The sequence below is a fragment of the Corythoichthys intestinalis genome, chromosome 12, assembly GCF_030265065.1.
Source record: "Corythoichthys intestinalis isolate RoL2023-P3 chromosome 12, ASM3026506v1, whole genome shotgun sequence".
NCBI classification, from domain to species: domain Eukaryota; kingdom Metazoa; phylum Chordata; class Actinopteri; order Syngnathiformes; family Syngnathidae; genus Corythoichthys; species Corythoichthys intestinalis.
In genome coordinates, this window is record NC_080406.1 from 40013821 (window position 1) to 40034161 (window position 20341).

The 20341-nt window shown below is 38.5% G+C and overlaps 3 protein-coding genes across 18 annotated transcripts in view; all 3 read right to left on the reverse strand.

Annotated features, from left to right (window-relative positions):
- Nucleotides 1-325: 325 nt before the first annotated feature.
- tex30 (testis expressed 30) lies at nucleotides 326-3399 on the reverse strand. Of its 2 annotated transcripts, none has more exons than XM_057852969.1 (5): nucleotides 3321-3399; nucleotides 2735-2974; nucleotides 2607-2658; nucleotides 1889-2103; nucleotides 326-1804 (listed from the first exon to the last, which is right to left on the reverse strand). In XM_057852969.1, exons 1-5 carry the CDS (start codon nucleotides 3336-3338, stop codon nucleotides 1631-1633), a joined length of 699 nt encoding a protein of 232 aa, XP_057708952.1. In that variant the 5' UTR covers nucleotides 3339-3399; the 3' UTR covers nucleotides 326-1630. The 2 variants fall into 2 exon arrangements, with proteins under 2 accessions (XP_057708952.1, XP_057708953.1); XM_057852970.1 differs by lacking the exon at nucleotides 3321-3399 and adding an exon at nucleotides 3218-3320.
- Nucleotides 3400-3574: 175 nt separating this feature from the next.
- poglut2 (protein O-glucosyltransferase 2) lies at nucleotides 3575-16880 on the reverse strand. Its single transcript, XM_057852752.1, has 10 exons — nucleotides 13790-16880; nucleotides 10426-10631; nucleotides 10068-10273; nucleotides 6648-6725; nucleotides 5943-6115; nucleotides 5636-5873; nucleotides 5293-5502; nucleotides 5113-5202; nucleotides 3893-3997; nucleotides 3575-3713 (listed from the first exon to the last, which is right to left on the reverse strand). Exons 1-10 carry the CDS (start codon nucleotides 13960-13962, stop codon nucleotides 3696-3698), a joined length of 1497 nt encoding a protein of 498 aa, XP_057708735.1. The 5' UTR covers nucleotides 13963-16880; the 3' UTR covers nucleotides 3575-3695.
- Nucleotides 16881-17035: 155 nt separating this feature from the next.
- The window catches only part of stxbp5l (syntaxin binding protein 5L), a 239039-nt gene continuing 235733 nt past the window's right edge, over nucleotides 17036-20341 (reverse strand). For all 15 annotated transcript variants that reach the window (XM_057852750.1, XM_057852747.1, XM_057852744.1 and 12 more), the window contains 3 exons: nucleotides 18674-18785; nucleotides 18370-18590; nucleotides 17036-18295 (listed from right to left, as the gene is read on the reverse strand). In XM_057852750.1, coding sequence (XP_057708733.1) covers nucleotides 18254-18295; nucleotides 18370-18590; nucleotides 18674-18785 — 375 coding nt within the window. In that variant the 3' untranslated portion in view covers nucleotides 17036-18253. The remainder of the gene's footprint in view (nucleotides 18296-18369; nucleotides 18591-18673; nucleotides 18786-20341) is intronic.

Consider the following 20341-nt stretch of genomic DNA (forward strand, 5'->3'; position numbering starts at 1 on the left):
TGGTTTATTTTGAAAGTGTTTGAATTTCGTTTTATTGATTAGGGTGGATACACTTCCCTCTGGTCTGCCTCATTTCACATGGCTGAATCCAGCTGCTCCCTATTAAGACCACCGTAAGCTAAGATTTTGTTTGAGCTAATGTTTTTTAATTCATTCGTAATTCAATTCATAGGTACAGTATATTGACTGAACCATTTAAGAGCATTGTAAAAAAAAAAAAAAAAAAAAAAAAAAAGTTTGCATTTTATAGCATTTAAACTGGCAGACTTTTGCTATGTAAGTTATCCAATTGTTCTTTTGTTGCACTTAGATCTTTATTTATTAATTTTTTTATACCGTTTGAGGCTCAGCCCAGGCATTTTAATTTATGTTCCTTATCCGATTACTCAATTATTCAAACTAACTAGTTCATCGATTAATCGCCTACTAAAATAATCGATAGCTGATAGATCGACACTATTATAAGCTGACATTATCATCTTCATTTTCGATCACGAATTGAATTTTAGAAAAAAAACGTTTTTTGTAAAGAAAACATCGCTAATTTGTGTTTGCGCAATGTTAACGCCTCCTCTGTCTGTCAACAGTTAACTTTTCTGTTCCAATAGCGCCTTCTCTCAACGTGACATGGTAGCAAGGTGGTGACCATGTTATTAACCCCACCCCCCCCAAAAAAATTCAACACATACAGTATATTTAATCCCCAAAGTTAAATATGATTGATTTATTTTTTGACAAAACTAACAAAAAAAAATCTACCACTTTCCTCCCCAACACCAGGTACCCTCAGCAGCCCACTTCATAAAAAAACATAGTTACAATAAATACATAAAAGTATTTACAGTACTCATTCCCTGCCAGTGATAGATGTCAAATCCATTTCACCTGGGCTGACTGCCATTGATGGCGATAGATGTCCAATCCAATGACTGGGAGAGATGGCAGCAATCGTTCAATCACTCCCAGCTCTCCCACTTATGTGGATTGGATCTCTCCCGCTGTCAAGGGCAGTCAACGAGTTTTTAAAAAAATAGAGAAAACTGAAAAATACAACTAAAAATGATTAAATCCTAAAATTAAAAAAAATCATAAAAAGATAAAAACTGATCACTCTGAATGGCTGTTAGCTCGCAAATCAGCGCATAAGAAAGGAACATGAAGTGATGAATGCAAATAAACGGCAACATGAAAGACTTCCAATTTTCTCTATTTTTTGAAACAGCAAACTATGGTAATTTATGCAATCTTTCAAAAAATCCACACATTTCACTCTTTTAAAATGTATTAATTCGTGTCTTGAACATTTCCAAAGGAAAAAAAAAACAAAAGTCACATGGCAATTCAACTCTAGTATTAATTATCTATTCAGATTTTCGTCTAAACACAGATACGCAGGATTAATACAGTTAGTGTCATGTTTAAACTCGTTCTTCACAGATATTTGGCCATTTGCCAAAATCGCAAGACCATCAAGCAACAAAAATAACTTTAATGCAGTCTCTCAGGGGGGTATAACACAAATTGTGCCCCACATATACAAGACTATACATCTATTCCTGAGATTCTGAAAAAGAGTATTTACTGAATGTACCAACATGAAAAAGAAAAAAAAACTTACAAGAGAGGGTTACTAATGTTTTGTCTCTGTTTCCCATTTTGTGAGCCAGGTTATAACATAAGCGTTCAACTCCTCTAATATTGACTCCTCTGACCTACCCGACACTTTCAAGCCATGACTTCCTCCACTCACCCAGAAAACCTCCACTTGAGCATTCATCTCTTTTACTGTTCCCTCAAGAAGAACCTTGACAAGGAAAAAATAAATTTAATCACTATTGAACAAAAATTGCATACTTATACATCAAAAAGACACATCTATACAACACACCCTATCACACATGTTGTCTTCCGTGCCTGAAACAAAGAGAACTGCCATGCTTTCAGAGAGTCCCCGAAGATTTTCACTGCGCTTTTGATGGTCGTGAGTCTGTCCTGGGGGGTGCAGGGGGAAGGACAAACAGACGAGACCCTGCACGGCACCTTCTGATTCGTCGCATAGCCGTTTGGCCAGGGCGGTGGCAGCACGGCAACCCATTGACCTGCCTAGGGACAAACATTCTTCCTCAAACAGGTAGATTCATGTGACTTATGTAGAGATATTTGTTCCCATATGTTTCTTCATTGCACTTGGTACATTGATTTCTATTTCATTTTGTAGAGGATATGATTTGCACAGCTCTCAGCTTCTTCCCTAAAGCAAGGTCATTAGCAGATAACACAGTTGTCTTGTAAGATTCCACTTCCTCTGAGCCACTCCATGGGTTAACATGGGAACCTGCCTATTTGCATTGGACGTAACGAAAAGTTTATGCGTTGAGATTTCAGTTCAGATCTTCTCGAAGGCACCTAGGTGGGGCTCTCGGGGACATTTGTCCTGGCCGGCCAGCTTTAATTATTCTTTCCTTAATAAACGTATTTATCTTAGGTGACTATTGCTTTATTTTTGTTCCTGAATTGTGTGTCATCATCTCCTGTTCATTGAGAGAATATAAGAACCTCTAAAAAGAGAAAAAATGTTTTTCTTCTTCACTTATAATGCTGCTTACCTCCAAGGAATATGTCCTTAATGATCAAGTTTGGCATTGATTTCAAGTAGTCCTGGTAGAAAAACAAGTACAGGAGATTTTAACAAATGTCCCTGCCTCATAATGTTAGAAGAAATGCAAAAACCTACCCACACTGCATGGTAAGCCTTGACTCTACAGGCCAGATTTAAACCTTTGCATGTGAATCGGAGACACAAGTAGCCCTTTGAGGCCAAAGCGTGTGCCAAAGAAACAAGATGTTTGAAGTTCATGTCTCCACCAGCTCCATGGGTCAGTATGACAGCTGTGTAAATGTGATGTTCTGAGGAGGTAGGACGACACAACGCAGCCTCCAAATATTTCGTTCCAAATGGAACCTTCAGTTTTTCCTAAGAAACGGAAATGAATGAGGTGACTTATTTCACACTTAGAGCACAAAATACAAGGCAGAGGAGCCTAATAATAATGTTTAGGTTTACATAACATCTATGTCACGTAGTGTCTCTCACAATTATAAAAATCTGTCAAAAAAGTAAAATGTGTTCCTAAAAATCTATTTAAAAAAACAATTGTAATACTGTAGGCTATACCTAAAAATACTATTTACATGGACGATAGTGTATTTTGTTTACCGAATACGCCATTTCAGCAACAAAACAGCTTTAAATACGTTCATAAGTATATGAGTCGGTTCGATTAGTATGACGCTGTCGGGCTGGCTTGTTTTGTTTTTACCTCGCAAAACATGTCCATGACCGGCTGCCACAATCAGACACAACTTCCGGTTCTGCGGAAGTGCTAAACAAGGCGTTCTTCACAACGGCCAGCAGAGGGTGACATCTGCATTAGCAAAATGAGAACGTCGAAACAAATAAATGTTTTCGAAGGTGGGCTAGTTGATGACGGTATTATAAGTAAACAGTTTATGTCAAAGATTACAGAAAAAGAAAAATATCAAAGATTGAAAATAGAAAAAATATATTTAATATCTGAGGAATAGTAGCACAGATTTTAATGGCACATTTAAAGCAATACAGTCCATATTTTGCAATTTGCAGTAAAAGATTTAAAATAATAACAATAACGTTGGCCGTCTTCATGGAAGTCCTGTCAGAGTTCATCTTTCGCCTGTAAAACAAACAAACAAAAAAAAAGGATGATTGTGGTTGCAAACAAAAGTGGACAGTAGAAAATACAATTTTAATATTTGTAAACATTCAATGATTCAAACTACATTTTGATCACAGCATTGATCGTGATTTTACTGCTTAAGCATGAAAACAAGAACTTAATCATGTTGTCCTTACCTGTGTCCGGAGGCAAGAACACGGAAAGAGGTCATCACTAGGTTGTTCTACCAACTCCATGCCTTGACGGATTTTGGGTTGAGTCACTTGGCGTTTAGCGTACTCCTAAAGCAAACCAAAGTCAATTAAACAGAGCTGAATAAGCCTGGTAGGCGTGGTCTTTTTCCTAAAAACGTTGAAATACACCTGAATAAGACAGGAATGCACTCTGCAGTTTACTTGAACAATTGTACGGGATCTGTTTGCGAAATGACCCCCCCCCCCTCCTAAATTCCCTCTGAACTTGTGGGTCTCATTGTTAAAACAACACTAGGTAACTTTTCAACCTTTATAAAATATTTTCATAACATTTGCGATGATATATTGACTGACAACTAGCTGAATGGCACCACTTTTATATCTTGAGGGGGTCTTTAACACTTTCACTGGCACTAATCAATTTTGAGGAGGGTAGCAGGAACAAAAAAAGAACAAGGTAGGCTACCAGGATGAAAAGACACTCAAAAATAAACATTGGCCCGCCTTCCACTCATTTTCACCCACCAACCGAACTCGTCAGCGCTGACAAGTTCGGGGATGGTGTCGGAGAGCCAGTAGGGGAATATGGTACAAAATCAAACACTTCATATTTTCAACACCGTCATATTCTATTGTTTAGCCACAACTGGACTCATCACCTCATTACTATTCATCCTTCACACAGCCGCTGGAAACAGAAATGTTGTTTAATCCATCTGCAGGCAACCGGGAGCTCAGGATTTTACAAAGCTGTGCACTGGTCCTCATCGGAAATGCTTACTTAAGGCAAAACACTACCGTTTTTGTCCAACTGCGTCGCTAAAATCGACCAAAACTGAAACGTAACCAAGTCTTGCTTCAAATAACTGAGGATTTGAAACATTGTACAACCAACGATCCAAACAAAACAGTGCAAGACAAAGCAGCTTCACATCTTAAATATGTACTTTTTGCATGTGTGAGACAATCATAACTGAAAGTAAGTCATCGGCTATTTTGAAAGCAGTATTTATCAAGGGTAAAGTTCAAATTATTTGATTTTTTTTCTATAATCAGCAATTTTAACAGATTTTCATAATTGCATGCTAATTAACTGAAAAAAAAAAAAAAACATCTAAATGAATGACTCAAAAATCCTTCTCAAATGTCCCTTTAATTTTAATTACTTTTTGGAATTTTAAAAACAAAACATCTGATATTACCTGGAAAAGTTTGTAATAGTAACAAAATATATTGTCTCCCATAAGTTCTTTGCGTGCAAACTGTTGACCTGCGAGTGCAATTTTCTTGGCCTGAAAGACAGTAATCACAGCAGCATGCTTAATGCATCCCCCTGAAACTGAAACATCCAGCATGAAAGTGATGAGAAAAATAAAACTGACTTCTTCATCGTGGTCTCGGGCCCATTGTATCTTATCAAGCAGATCTCGGAGGTCGGCTCTGATTGGGATGTAGTGTTCCCATGGTGCCAGCTCATTGTAGAAATGCTCGTAGTAGCCTGAATCCTGCTTGAACACCACACTGTCTCCGGCCAAGAGGTAAGGCAAGCGATAAGCTGCTACGGTGCCATCAATGTTTATTTGATACTTGTACTGAGGCCGAAACAAACAGACAAAACACATGAAGGGACTGTTCATAGTATTAACAGCCATTAACAGTATTGCCTTTCTGATTCCACTATTATTAACTTTTTAACACTACCATTATTAAAATGATATCACTCACTTTGAAGAAGTCAAAGAAGGATACATGCTTGACCAGCGGGCCGAACAAGCTCTCGTCATGTTTGAAGAAGAAGAAGTTGGTAAAAGCAGCATCTATCATGTGGGGGTGGGCCCTCGACAGCTTGACAAGCTCCAGGCGCTCCTGACGACTGTCCCGCCCTCTCCAGAAGGCAGTGGCATTCTTCTTGGCCCACGGTGGTCCTGTATTTGCCTGCACCGACATCATGTCCAGGCTCACTCTGTTCATTGCATGTGACAACACACTGGGTGTAAAATGTCTTCACATATAGAGAACGATGCACGCTTACCTGCCCATGGTCTCAAGGACTGACTCAGTCAGGTCATATGTGGGCATGACGATATCTCTGGTGTTGTTTGAGCCACACCAGGAGAATATAGGATGAAGATTCTGAGAGGGTTTCCTCTTCTCGAGTGGCCAGTCACCCAGGTTTACAAAAAACTCCATGTCAGGTAACTTCACCTGAACACATAACAATATATTGAGTAATGGAGAGGTTAACTTGACCATACTCATCACACATCTTTCTCTATTAAAAAGAATGAAAAATGATTTTTTTCCCAGCCCCCTCAAAATATAACATTTTTGTATCGGTCTTTAAATGCGGGAATAACAATATGGAAAACTAACACTATATAAATTGTACTTAACACTTTATAAGGCACTCATTTAACTCATTTGCTGGCATTGATGCCGTGAGACATCCAATCCATTTTTACTGGGAGAGGCGAAGCACCGTCAATGGCATTGAAAAAGGAGCATTCAGAGCTGGTGCTCCCAGTTTAAATTAACCAGAACATCTATCATTGTCAGTGGTAGACAATAAATTAAATGCCATGTTTTTTTTTGTTTTTTTATCTACGAGTTTAATAGGGGGCAATAGATTTTTCTAAATGACCATAAATAGACACTTACCCATAAAGGATTAAGCATTTTATAATAATGCACTTTATGCCCAATGAGTTTTACACAGTTGTAATGAAACACAACTCACCTTTCTGCTAAGTGACAGCAGGATGGCATCCATAAAGATCCGGAAACCAACGTGCTCACCAAGTGTTTGAAGGTAGATCTAAAGCGGATTAAGGTAAACTGTATTATCATTTATAATTATCTCAACTAAGATAAACTCAAAATCATAATGCTTTCACAACAGCTGAAAATATGACAAAATCAAACAAAAAAATAATTCGTACTTCCACTACATAGTTTCAGTTTACTCTGCACAATAAAGCAAAAAAAAAACATTTTTGAAAAAGTTATGATGACGATGTGGGTCCGCCGGGGTTGGTTGGGTGGGGGCGTGATGTGACAGTTGCCTCGCCGCCGCTGGCCAGCCGTTCCAGCCCCTCTTTTAATGCACCACATACTTTATACTCTACGAGGGACCTACGACGAGGGGCGGTGTAATGTGCGGGATTTGCCCTCTAAGCCGGGCTCTTCACTACACTACCCTCCCCAGACAATCCCATCACGGTGTTAGGTAGTGGTTGTAGTGGTTGCCAGTTGGGGACTTGGAAGCCACAATTATAGGGCTATAGGTGGGTCCCACACTTTTCTCTATGGCGGGGCTCTAGGGGCGGGGCCTCATCTTCGCCCGATCTGTCAGTTGCAGGGGTGGGGGTTTCAGGGCACCGGTCCCGTGCTGGCCTCGTGGCGCACTCCTGCTTCCGCCTTCCTCTCTCTATTCTACCTTAGCATCTTCCTTGGGCCACGGCACGGGTGGCTGGCAGGGTGTCGCCCCCTCTGGGTGGGGATGCTGTCCTGTCCCGGGCCTGGTGGGCCATGTGGGTCCCGCGGTGTGCCGCGTCATTTGGGGGGTTGCGACATTGGTTGGTGGTTCAGGTGGGCGGGTGGTTGTGGGGCGGGCGTGGAGGGCGGAGGCACGTCCCCTCATCGCTTCTTTGAGGGCCGGTTAATGGGGGCGGCCCCCATGCAGCATTTCCACTTTTCTGCACATCTGAGTGAGCTCACGCATGTCTGAGTGCAATTAGACACACTCAAGACCAAAGATTGTTTGTGCCAGAATTAGCTATCAGGCAGCATAGAATAAGATGTCAACATATCCAACCTTACATATAATTCATGTAATACTGTGTTCCACACCTCACATTGCTGATTTATGTAATCTCCAACCTGCCTAATCATGTCTCCTTTGACTCACCTCTCCTCCTCTTTCTCCTCAGTTATCAGGCCCGCCCACACGGTGTCCATGGGTAAATATAATGAGCCAACGATAGCACCACTATGGTTATAGGTAGCATAGTCATGTAATGCATTTTCAACTGTTGTTTGTTCTTCTCCTCTTCTGTCTGGTTTCTTCCCTCTCTGCCCCCCATAACCCCTTCCTGCTCGCTGCCTACTCCAAAAACATAATGAACAAACACAATGAGAGTATATCAAACTCCCATGTGATACATTAAACCTGTTTAGACCATAAGGACACTCAGATTTGTATTCTTCGTGTCTAAGCAGCTATGCCTGTCTGACAACATAAAATCTTTAAATTATAGCCTGTAAAAAGGGCTAAATTACAACACTGGCTGGCTGTGCTTTGAGGGAGTCTTGAATGCTGTACTGATATTTTGTAGGGACACACCTTGTTGTCACAGCGTTCCAGGGACGGCACTGTGCTAATTGCTATTCCGTTAAAAGAAATAATAGCCTTTAACACGCACATACCTTTATTTATCTGGGAATAGAAAAGGCATTCTGTTAAAATATAATTTGCCAGGTGATTAATTGGTTTTGTTGATTAGAGTTTAAGAAATTATGGCACATCCCTACTACAGTGGGGAGAACAAGTATTTGATACACTGCCGATTTTGCTGGTTTTCCCACTTGCAAAGCATGTAGAGGTCTGTAATTTGTATCATAAGTTCTCTTCAACTGTGAGGGACGGAATCTAATACAAAAAAACAGAAAATCACGGTGTATGATTTTTAAATAATACATTTGCATTTAATTGCATGAAATAAATATTTGATACATCACAAAAATCGAACTTAATATTTGGTACAGAAACCTTTGTTTGCTATTACAGATACCAAACCTTTCCTGTAGTCCTTCACAAGGTTTGCACACACTGCAGCAGGGATTTTGGCCCACTCCTCCATGCAGATCTTCTCCAGAGCCTTCAGGTTTCGGGGCTGCTGCCGGGCAACACTGACTTTCAGCTCCCTCCATAGATTTTCTATCGGGTTCAGATCTGGTGACTGGCTAGGCCACTCCAGGACCTTAAGATGCTTCTTACGGAGACACTATTTAGTTGCCTTGGCTGTGTGCTTTGGGTCGTTGTCATGCTGGAAGACCCAGCCACGATCCATCTTCAGGGCTCTCACTGAAGGAAGGAGGTTGTCAGCCAAGATCTGGCGATACATAGCCCCATCCATCCTCCCCTTAATAGGGTGCAGTCGTCCTGTACCCTTGGACGAGAAGCAGCCCCAAAAAATGATGTTTCCTCCTCCATCTTTCACGGTTGGGATGGTGTTCTTGGGGTTGTAGTCATCCTTCTTTTTCCTCCAAACACGATGAGCCGAGTTTAGACCAAAAAGTTCCATTTTGGTCTCATCCGACCACATGACCTTCTCCCATTGCTCCTCTACATCATCCAGATGGTCAGTGGCAAACTTCAGATGTGTCTGGACATGCACTGGCTTCAGCAGCGGGACCTTGCATGCGCTGTAGGATTTTAATCCATGACGGCGTAATGTGTTTCCGATGGTTTTCTTTGAGACTGTGGTTCCAGCTCTCTTCAGGTCATTGACCAGGTCCTGCCGTGTAGTTCTGGGCTGATCCCTCACCTTCCTCATGGTAAGTGATGCCCCACGAGGTGAGATCTTGCATGGAGCCCCAGAACGAGGCAGATTGACCGTCAACTTGAACTTCTTCCATTTTCTAATAATCGCTCCAACAGTTGTTACCTTCTCACCAAGCTGCTTGCTTATTTTCCTGTAGCCCATCCCAGCCTTGTGCAGGTCTATTATTTTATCCCTGATGTCCTTACACAGCTCTTTGGTCTTGGCCATTGTGGAGAGGTTGGAGTTTGTTTGTTTGAGCATGTGAACAGGTGTCTTTTATACAGGTAACAAGTTCAAACAGGTGCAGTTACTTCCGGTAATGAGTGGAGAACAGGAGGGGTTCTTAAAAAAAGAACTAAGAGCTGAAATATTTACTAGTTGGTAATGTATCAAATACTTATTTCATGCAGTTAAATACAAATTTATTATTTAAAAATTATACAATGTGATTTTCTGGATTTTTATATTAGATTCCGTCCCTCACAGTTGAAGAGAACTTATGATACAAATTACAGACCTCTACATGGCTTGCAAGTGGGAAAACCAGCAAAATCGGCAGTGTAACAAATACTTGTTCTCCCTACTGTATATGGTATAATACCATATGTGCATACCTTGTTATCTTTGATGGTGTAGTGGCAGAGGCTTTGTCGCTGCCCAAAGCGCTGTGGAATTTCCTTATCGTTGCGCTCTGGGTCGATGCTGGCGAAATGGGACAAATCGCGCTCTATCTGGGGAAAGGAGTGAGGACAGCGCATATGCGACTGCCAAGCTGAGCCGTCGAGTTGCGGACAGTCACAGCCCTCATGGTATACTGGTCCTGAGTTGAAAACATGGTCATTATTTGGATTATGAATAATAATATTTGCATGCTCGTCATGAGTGACAGTTTGACTCAAAGACCAAATTAAAAGTTCTATTCTTAAATGTTCCACCACAAAATTCAACCTCAGAGCTCCTACGGTATTTCACCTCTGAGAACGTATGGAGACTTGGCCACATGCTGGTCGCCGAGTAGCACATGGATGTGAAGGTCTGCATAGCTTGCATACATTCTGTAACGAACCAGTAAAGACCCATCTTGGCGATCTAGAACCTGAATCCAAATCCTGGTGAAATGCTCCGACGGAGACACGATCTTCACCTCAAAGGTTTTCTCCCCTGGTGATGTTGTTAGACTTCGGGGAAGAAAAGAATATATTTTATGTTATTTGGAACAGGTGCTAAGTACTGCATGTTAGCCTGGCTAGGTTGATGCAGTGACAGTGAATTTTGGTGGTACTTTGGATGTGTGACTTTCACTGCGATTGATGTGCAGACTTGCCAATTACATTTTTCAAATAAAACTACACGCAGGGGTGAAAGTGGGACAGAATGGTCAGGAACGCAGTTCCGGAAAAAGATTCAGGGCCAGAACGCAGTTCCGGTATAAGATTCAGGGCCGGAATGCTGGTCCGGTACACGATGCTTTGATTCCGAAAATATGATGGCAACTGTCAAAACGCGAAGTTAAAAAAAAAAAAAAAAGCTAAGCTGCCACACATGCATTTCATCTCCAAGAAGAAAACAATCTAACAACATCAGATTTACATACACAAGTGTTAACAAGAAGCATAATAAAGTGCTTGTGTAGCATAATCCATTTCCCCCGATATTTATTATTTACTTTATTCCACGGAGGGCATGGAGGTTTCCCCAGCTGCTGCAGTTTCCTGAGTGTGACGTTGATGAGTCACGTCAATGTGCGAATGCACGCAGCAAAACAAAATGCCTGGACTCATTTATCCGTTCAATTGGCTGACATACTGACATGTGATCAGCAGCGATAGTTAGCTCTGATTGGTTCAAATGTGCATGTTTTCTGAAACAGCAAAAAAAAAAAAAAAAAAAAAAAAAAAAAGGACAACGCAACAGAAAATGGATCAAATCTTTAAGAGCAAGGAAAGAGTTAAAGTGGCTTATTTATCATATTTAGTTTTACTAGTACTTTGGACTTATATTTCTTCATTTATGTTAGGCTACTTATTCATTTCCTTGATTTAAAAAAGTCAATGTTTGCGCGATCCTCAAAATATATTCCATTTCACTCTGCGTAATATAAGTCATTTGTATTTTTCTGAATGTATGTTACTTATATCTTTATAATTTAAAAAAACACAACAAAAAGTAAATGTTTACATTATCTTCAATTTTAATATACATCCTATGTTCTTAAGTAGTTAAAATTGAGATTTGGCATTAAGTATGTGAGAAAATGAGGGAAAATAAAGTTTGAAGGTGGGGGCTGAGGTTATACCTGTTTTTGTTAACTTTTATTTTGCAAATCATTGCAAAAATACCATTTTGACTGAAAATCAGTTTATGTATGTGTTATAGAAATAACTGACCAAAAAGGTTTTCTTTGCATTTCAGTAGTTTTGCCCCCCCGAAAAAAAAAAAAAAAAATTTTTTTAAATGACATTTCTGGCTCCGTGGCGACCTTCACGTCAGGGAGTTCCGGCTAGAAATTCCAACCACTTTCACCCCTGACTACAGGAGATTGTGACGCTGATTTATTTTGAAGTTGAAGCTTGGAGATCATTTTAATACCTGATGGATGGACATGATCAGCGTATTAAGTCCAACTTAGAGGTTGTTACAAAAAATGGCTGCGTTTTTGGGGAAAAAAAAAAAAAGTTCTACTGCTGATTACCAATTACGTAAAACAGTATAATCAAAATATATTTCCTGGCGAAAGAAGATTCTATTCCTTCATTTGGTAGATTCGATATTCTTTGTTCTTAAAACAAATCACTCAAAACGCTAAGAAATAATGTAAGTGGCAGTCAGGTTCTTACTGTACTGAAAATGGCTAGCACTGCTCAACCAGTATAATATGAGAACGGGGTGGGAACGTCTGGGTGCCTCCCAATACGATACGATTTGTGACACAATTATTTCCCAGGATGCCTTCATGAGATGCTTGGGATGAAAGATGTAAAAGGAAATCAGTCTCAAATGTTGCACCCGGGGGGGAAATATTTTTATGTCTGCTCCCCCCCATTGAATGGGTTACATTTCAACAGCCGAGTTATTATACACTGGAGAGATTTACAACTTGTCTTTCTTGACTGCCACACAATATCAATAATGGCTTTGAAATATGGCACCTCTACTCACCTGGATAACATCCCAAGATGGACATTAAAATGAACTGGATATGTGTGAACTAGAAATTTGAGATATTAGAACATATAGTAGTTGAGGAGAGGTTATCCAAGGAAGCGAAACATGTCCATGGAGATTTTTCACATGCACATGAGATCAAGAGTTCAAACATAACTGTCAAATACGCACTGTACCGTGAGAAAACTTGTACACTTTGCAAGTCTTTGAATGCAACACAGCTACAGGAAAATGTGACCAAGTGCAGCAGGTTGGTGATAAAACTAGTGTCGGCATTGGTACTGATACGGCACTAAAGTGACATCATCTGTATCGGGAAGTGCTAGGAAATGACGTGTTGATGCTGCGCAATATGTACTTTTTGGGATTTTGTTTCCCACAGCTGGTCGCCCTTCTTAAAATACCGCTGTTTATACATTTGCTTTCAGCCCTCCCACTTCAAATGGATTGGACGTCTAGAGGTGTCAAGACCAACCAGTTAGTAAATAGCAGACATAGGTTAAATATTTCTTTAACATTAGTTGAGAAATAAGTCAGTTATGACTTAATTTTAACGTCTGTGCATTGACATTGATGGAAACAACATTGCTGCCCTGAGACCATTTTGGTAGGGGCATTAAAAGGACTTTTAATGCTCCTGCCATAAATTGAAACAACTTTATCTATAGTTAACGTTCAATCAATTTTATTTATTCATTTTTACCTGTCCTGTTCAGCTGCTTAGGACAAAGCATGTGAATCTGAGTGTCCTTATGGTCTAAACAGTTTTAATGTATCACAAGGGAGTCCAATCCATTTGAAGTGGAAGGATGGCAGCGAATGAACATTTGGTCCCACCTCATTCGCTTCTAACCCGCTCACTACAAATGGATGGGACATCTAGCGCTGTCATTGGCAGACAATGTGTTAAACAGTGTGTGACCAAGCCGTGATTGCAATTACTTTACATTCAAGTGCTGCAATTGCTTTACATTCAAGTGCAGTACTTTAAGTATCAAAAGAAATTATAAAAATTGTATATTAATGAATGATTAAAAAATATATATATATATCGGCATCGGCCAATACCACACAGCAGAGTGTCGATATCGGGTGCAAAAAAATTATATCGACAACACTAGATAGAACACGATATGTTTTCAGCAAACAGTACCGGGATATTGTTACTTACTTTCTCCCTGAGTTGTCCACTGCTTGGATGAAAAAAAATCGAACAGGCAGGACAATATTTGCTTCAAGTCCGGGTCCCCATACAAGAGTTCTCACGGCACTTGGTCCTGGGTCTGCTCGAGCTGGTCGAAACACAACCAGACCCAAAAGCGACCACCATAGTTGGAGAAACATGATTGTCCAGTGTCAATGTCGACTTTGCGTTAATTAAGATTCTCTAACTGGCCATTGTATTACTTAAAATGTTTGGCGGTTTCATAATATGTAATATAAAGAATAACAGTGCCGTTCCAGTCGTTGTTAGTTCAACTGCCGTTTGAAGTCTGCCACTTGCACTGTTAAATGTTTAAATGTGTCTAAGGACATTGTGATAATTTGCTAAAAAATATTAGCTCTAACCTTAGCTTCTCTCTGAACGCTTCATCCTTCTGGTTAAAGGGAGGGGGCAGTAGAGCAAAGCTTTCCGGTTGGTCGAGGCTCCATCCAATGAGACTCTGGACTGTGGGTGAATCCGGAAGTAATGCTTGGTTTTGCACACAAATATCAGAAATAGATCGGCGGCGTAATCGACTTCCGGCCATCTTGGAACAGAATACTTCAATGGCTGGTTCTACTGTAGCCGAAGTAAGGTGATTTACTCCACAAAAAATATTCTGAACTTACATTATGAACTTCCAGAAATTTTAAAGAATTTAATAACAGTTTGATTTTTTTTTTTTTTTTTTTTTTTTTTTAAACAAACTGTTTGGATATTACGTAAACATATTGCATTCACATGAAAAATAAAAAAATGGGGGGCTGTTTTTTGAATACATTTTTTTCAGCTATTCGATTTTCTGAGTAATTTATTTTGAAGATCGTTTTTTGAATTAACTTTTTTCCCCAAATTTGTTTTTCTGAGTAATTTATTTTTGGGTTTGTTTTTGAATTTTTTTTTTCAACTTTGTTTTTCAAATTATTTTTTTAGAGGTTGTTTTATTGAATTATTATTTTTTTCACCTTTTTTAAAAAATAAATAATTATTTTTTTCTCCCCGTTTAAAAAAAAAAATCCTGAGCTTGGCTACCAAGGGAAAAAAAATTTGAAAATTCAAGCAGTTGTGAATTTATCAAGATACTTGGAAGTCTTGCGCGAACTGAATTCTGCAAGTTCAATACTGCAAGACACCTCTCGTGACACCTTCAAACGGCCGTTTTTCGAAAAAGAAAAAAAAAAAAAAGTTTTCCTGAGCTTGGCTAATGCTAATGCCTAGCAAGAAAAAATATATAATAAAAAAAAAACAACCCCAAAAATAAATTACTCTGAGAAAACAAGGTTGGAAAAAAAATTAATTCAAAAAACAAACCCAAAAATAAATTACTCAGAAAAACAGAGAGCTGAATAAAAATTAATGCAAAAAACAGCCCCCCAATTTTTTATTTTTCATGTGAATGCAATACGCTTCCGTAGGATATCAAAGAGGAAAGTTTATTTCTAAGTCAGTAGGCGGTAAGATTACTGCATTATGTGGCGTTTACGAAAAACGCTGCGGTTCGGTTGAAAAATGATACATCCACATTTATTTCAAAGTATACACTCCATTGATTTCAATCTTATTCTGCTCAAACGGCTGTCTTTTAAATGGCCGACACGTGACCCTCCGTCTCCATTGGTTCACAGTTCGCACAAGATACTGTATGTACACGATGTGTTATGCATAATAGCTGTAGAATTAACAATTTGGTTTCAGCTATCCTTATGACAAATTGGAGCAAATCTACTCTGAATGAACGGATTTATTTATTTATTTTTTTTGTAAGTAAAGATACTTCTCAGTAAGAAGTATCTTACTCTCTAAGAAGTTCTTACTGGTAAATATTGCACTAGTGACAAATAAAGCAACAATATACACCAATCCATGTTTATTTCAGTTTACTTCTGCATCAACATATGTTCAGCTCTTTTAGTCAAGTAATCTCTATTACACTAGTATAATATGAATAAGAAGAAAAGTGGTAGAATCCATTTAAATAAGACAAACTTTGCTGCCATCATCGAGAAAACTTGAGAAAAGCTTTTTTTTTTCAATGATATTATTTTGTGAAGAGCAACAGAGTTTCAGTGGTTTAGACAGACTCAGAGTACCAGCAATGACAGGTACAACAAATATAGAGAAAAATACCCCATATGTAACATATTTTAGTTTGTCTCAACCAATATTGAAAAGTACAATATTATATAAAACAAAATAAACAAAAACATATACCGTAAATAAAACACCCTGTCAGTTGAGGTCACATTTTTTGTCTTCAAACTTTTTTCTGCCATTCAACCTGTGTCATAAATTGAATTGTAAGTACAGAAAAATATTTTAGACATGTTTAAGATGTCTCATTGAACCAAAATGAATTCCTGAAATGTTTGTGGCTCATCTATTGAATTTAATTGGAGAAAATAAATGAGTCTCATTAGCCTGACAAGCAGGTCTAAATATCTAATAATGCAAGGAGACATAACTATAGTTATTTTTCTCTGTACTTTGCATGTGTGCTGTATGTTTGTGCACCTAAATGCAGGCGTGATAGCGACATAATCAAGGCGCAGTGATAAATTTGTGTCGATGCTTGTGTGCATAAAGGCTTGATGTGTGAGTTTTTTTGTTTTGTTTTTTTCCTTAGATCATTTTAAAATACAGACAAATACACAGGTACAAAATATCCTCTTCACTCAATGTCATTGGCCTGTGTCGCCTGGCACTGACACGTACAACACAATCACAATATGATACACCACTATGTATCATGAAACTTTGTTTTTAACATACAAGAGCCTTCCACTTTAGAGGCCGTCACCATCAAATATAGGACTGCGACGAGAGGATACCATAATCATCAAGAACAATATTGAATGAAGTAAAATAACACAGTTGTCTTTAGTTGAAATTGCTGCTGTTTTACACATGAACATTTTTACTGACTCACATCTGAAAAGTACTGGAAAAATACTGTTTTTTTTTTTTTTTTTGTGGAACCATTTACCAATAAACACCTTACAAGGAAGTTGGTTGAATGGATGGTGATTCCAACTCCTCTTTGCACTGCCATCACACAGACAGCAACAATCACTGTTATGAACACACAGGTCCATTAAAATCCTGAAAATACACAAGTCACAACTTGTAACAACTGAACTGAAGAGATATGAGAGGGTAGTAGTCCTTTTCAATTGCTTTGGCAGGGACTGAATGTGTTGTATTCTTGTATTATGACCTTTTTTTTTTTTTTTTTTTTTTTAAAGTTTCCCTTCCACACACACACACACACATCCTAATTTCCCAGAAAACCTGCACATCTTGCAATGGCAATCTAAAGACCAAAAAGTTGAACCGACAACGTAAATGTAAGTCTCTTAAGTGTTATTTTATGAAACGAAACATTTTTTACTCCAGTAAATGCTCCTTTACTATCCATCATTGTCTCTTCTGTATTTAATCGGAAACAATAAAAACCACCACTTGTTAGCTCTTAGTAACGTTACACTGATTGCACTCATCTTGTTTTATTATGGCACATGAATAATATATAGAGATTTATCTAAACATATGGAGTGTTTTCAAAGCCTGTGCATACATCTTGAACTTTTTTTTTCTGAATTCCAAATTGCAGTCGGGGAGTTGATTATAACTTCATCAATTACTGTATTTGAAAGCAGCAGCAGCCCAAACGTAAACTTGACATAAACTGTGCAGGTAATGGCAAAATTCTTCTATGGTTGCACAATTATGCAGCCAAGAATACCTGGTATGAAGTTTCAGTATTATTTTAAATATGTGAACTATACTAACTATGTGCATTTAGAGTGTGTCAGTAAATATTTGCTGGAAAAAAAAGTCAAAAGGAAAACGAGGAAAGGGAAAAAGAACACAAGTTTTGGCTTAATAGCGATGCAGGTATACATTTGTTTTTTTTGTTTTTTTTTTATATATAGATTTTGTCGATATTTCAAAAAATAGAAAGTTCTTAATAGTTTCTGTAGTTGGCTATATTATTAAATAAAAAATAATAATTGAATCTCCTGTCAAAGTAGCTTAAAAGTAAGCATGCTGCTTTTTAATATGGCAGTTTGATATTTTGATAGTCATTCCTTTTTTGATCCATGCATGTCTTGTTGATTTCTTAATTGTTGAGTAACTATCTACACAGTGAGGTCCAGAAAACCAAACCCACACAGAACACACACACATACATCAGCACACACACATACGTCCTCCAAATGCTACCATCCTGTTTCTCCCCATCTTTCTCAGCTAACGATCAAATGAGGAGCACTTCTGTCCTCTTACTGAGCGACAATGCCGCACACTTGGCTCAGAAGCCGTTGAGAGAAAGTCATTCTTCTGTCTCACTTTTATTTGCTGTCATCAGTGGAGTTACAATTCCTGTCCTGGAACAAAGCCCTCAGAAATCCACCTGTTGGCCTCTCGTGATTAGAACTGATACCATTTCTTGTCTTTGCACTTCAACATGAGCTGTGAAGAGATGCCGGAAAATGATCATTTTTAGAGACTTTTTTGAAGGCGTATGTAAAATCTATTGTGCTTACCTCATGAGCATGCTTGGAGAAACTTTCTGCACTGGTCATCATGAGCGCTGTTCTCTCTTCCAGCTCACCAAGTCTCTGGCCTCTCTCATCTAGAGCAATGCGTGCCCTGGCTAGCTCACCCACTGCTCCGCTCGCTGCCACCTTCATGCCCTCCACCCCTCCCTGACCAGGGATGTGCTGGGCCAAGCTCCGTGAAGCCTTACCTGCTGCTGCCTCTCCAACTGTGGGCGATATCAAATAAAAAATTTACTGGACTGACTTGCGTTACATGACAAGTATGAGAGAAAAGAGCGTAAATACACACAGAGCTCCTCTCTATCGAATGTGTGTGCATTGCCACCGAAGAAGCCCTTTAAGAAGCCTCTATTCTGGGCCTCTGGTGTTTCTGTTGGTGTAAAGAGCTCTCCCAGCATTTCCTATAAGGGACAAAACTGTTAAAAAGTCTACAGCAATGTAACAAAGAACATGGTTTCAGGTGTTGTCATTCAAATTAAGGAATATAAGCCTTTATAGTGCGCACACATTTAACTACTGTACATATTTGGCTGCCATTGATGGCACTAAACGTCCAATCCATTTTGTCTGGAAGGGTTGTCAGCGATCATTGGCTTCCACCCATGCTCAGTCAAAATGGATTGAATGTCCAACACGACCAATGTCACTTAAATATGTTTACATCTATCGACACTAATACCAAGCAATGAGGTAATAGTAAATCTTTTTTTAATTATTCATAAAAAAAAAAAAAAAAAAAAACTTTAAAAATTTAAAATTTAAAAAAAGCAGTAAATATTATCATATTTATTTCAATGTTTTTTTTTTTTTTTTTTTAAAGAAATAGCTTCAAAAATGCAATTATTCTATTGTTTTTAAAGGCTTGTTCATATTTTATGAATAAAAGAGAGAATTTTAAAGAAATGTATTTGTTATTATTGCTATTTTATTCATTATTCATCAACTTTAGACTGTTACTGGGTACACAACCGGTGCGTAGTTCTGTTTTTATTCATTTGCAATTTTATTTTCAACTAACATTTTATTATATAATAATTTTATTCATTTATAATATGCATATAAAAAATAACAACAACAACATAAAAAAAACACACACACACAAAGACTCGTACGATACCAAACGTTTATACTGTGGCCGGAGGCTCTTTTTTTTTTTAATAAACCAAAACTAGTCACTTGTCCTGCTAACATAAATCATTCTATTATATTTTACAATATTCTCATGTTGTTTTCATTTTCAAATGGATCTGTTGTTTACTGTGGACAGCATAACCTAAACCTTACCCCATTATGGCTCGACAGAATAGCAGTGCCTTGTATTTGCCTGAAGGGGGCAGTGTGGCACTATCACCTTAACAAAGCTTTGACCAACTGTACTGTTCAGCACACACGGAATGCTGAGAGGTTACATATAACTAATAAAACTCCCCATTGCAAGATTTAAAAAATAAAATAAAAGGCCTGACCCGCCAGAATAAAGAATACAGTCTGTCCTGTAATTTACTATACATTACAGTCTTGTTAACTAATATGCCAAATTGAATAAAAATGGTCAATGAGGAAAACATGTCAAATACCACTCGTACAACTTAAAAAACTTCAATGAACACTCTAAAGCAGCCACACCTTTAACCAGAACCTGGCCTATAACCAAACTGTAATTTTTTCCTCTCTCTCTCCTGCCTCTACAAGCGTTCACTCGTGGATGACGATGAAGCACTCTAAAGCAGTCAGAGAAGAGAACTGTACTAGTGATATTTTGTGGGTGTAAACTAGGTAACAGCATGTTGCAATTGAATACCGCATAATTCCTGGTCTTTACTTGTCTTCAGAAATCGTCTTAATGCATTTACGAATTTGTGAATTAATTTTACAGTCTTTCACTCATTGTCTGCTATTGACGGTGATAGACGAAGAGAACTTGCTCTAAAAATGAACTGTTTTCACATTGGCCACG

What these genes read in the sequence shown, in the direction of transcription:
- tex30 (XM_057852969.1), bottom strand. An exon ending in TAAGGACATATTCCTTGGAG is followed by an intron (nt 2,104 to 2,606) that starts GTAAGCAGCATT and finishes GTTTGTCCCTAG; the next exon opens with GCAGGTCAATGGGTTGCCGT. An exon ending in AAGACAACATGTGTGATAGG is followed by an intron (nt 1,805 to 1,888) that starts GTGTGTTGTATA and finishes TTCCTTGTCAAG; the next exon opens with GTTCTTCTTGAGGGAACAGT.
- poglut2 (XM_057852752.1), bottom strand. Translation starts at nt 13,962, where the DNA reads ATGTTTCTCCAACTATGGTGGTCGCTTTTGGGTCTGGTTGTGTTTCGA. An exon ending in GTCTCCATACGTTCTCAGAG is followed by an intron (nt 10,274 to 10,425) that starts GTGAAATACCGT and finishes TTTTCAACTCAG; the next exon opens with GACCAGTATACCATGAGGGC. An exon ending in GTCCTTGAGACCATGGGCAG is followed by an intron (nt 5,874 to 5,942) that starts GTAAGCGTGCAT and finishes TGCAATGAACAG; the next exon opens with AGTGAGCCTGGACATGATGT.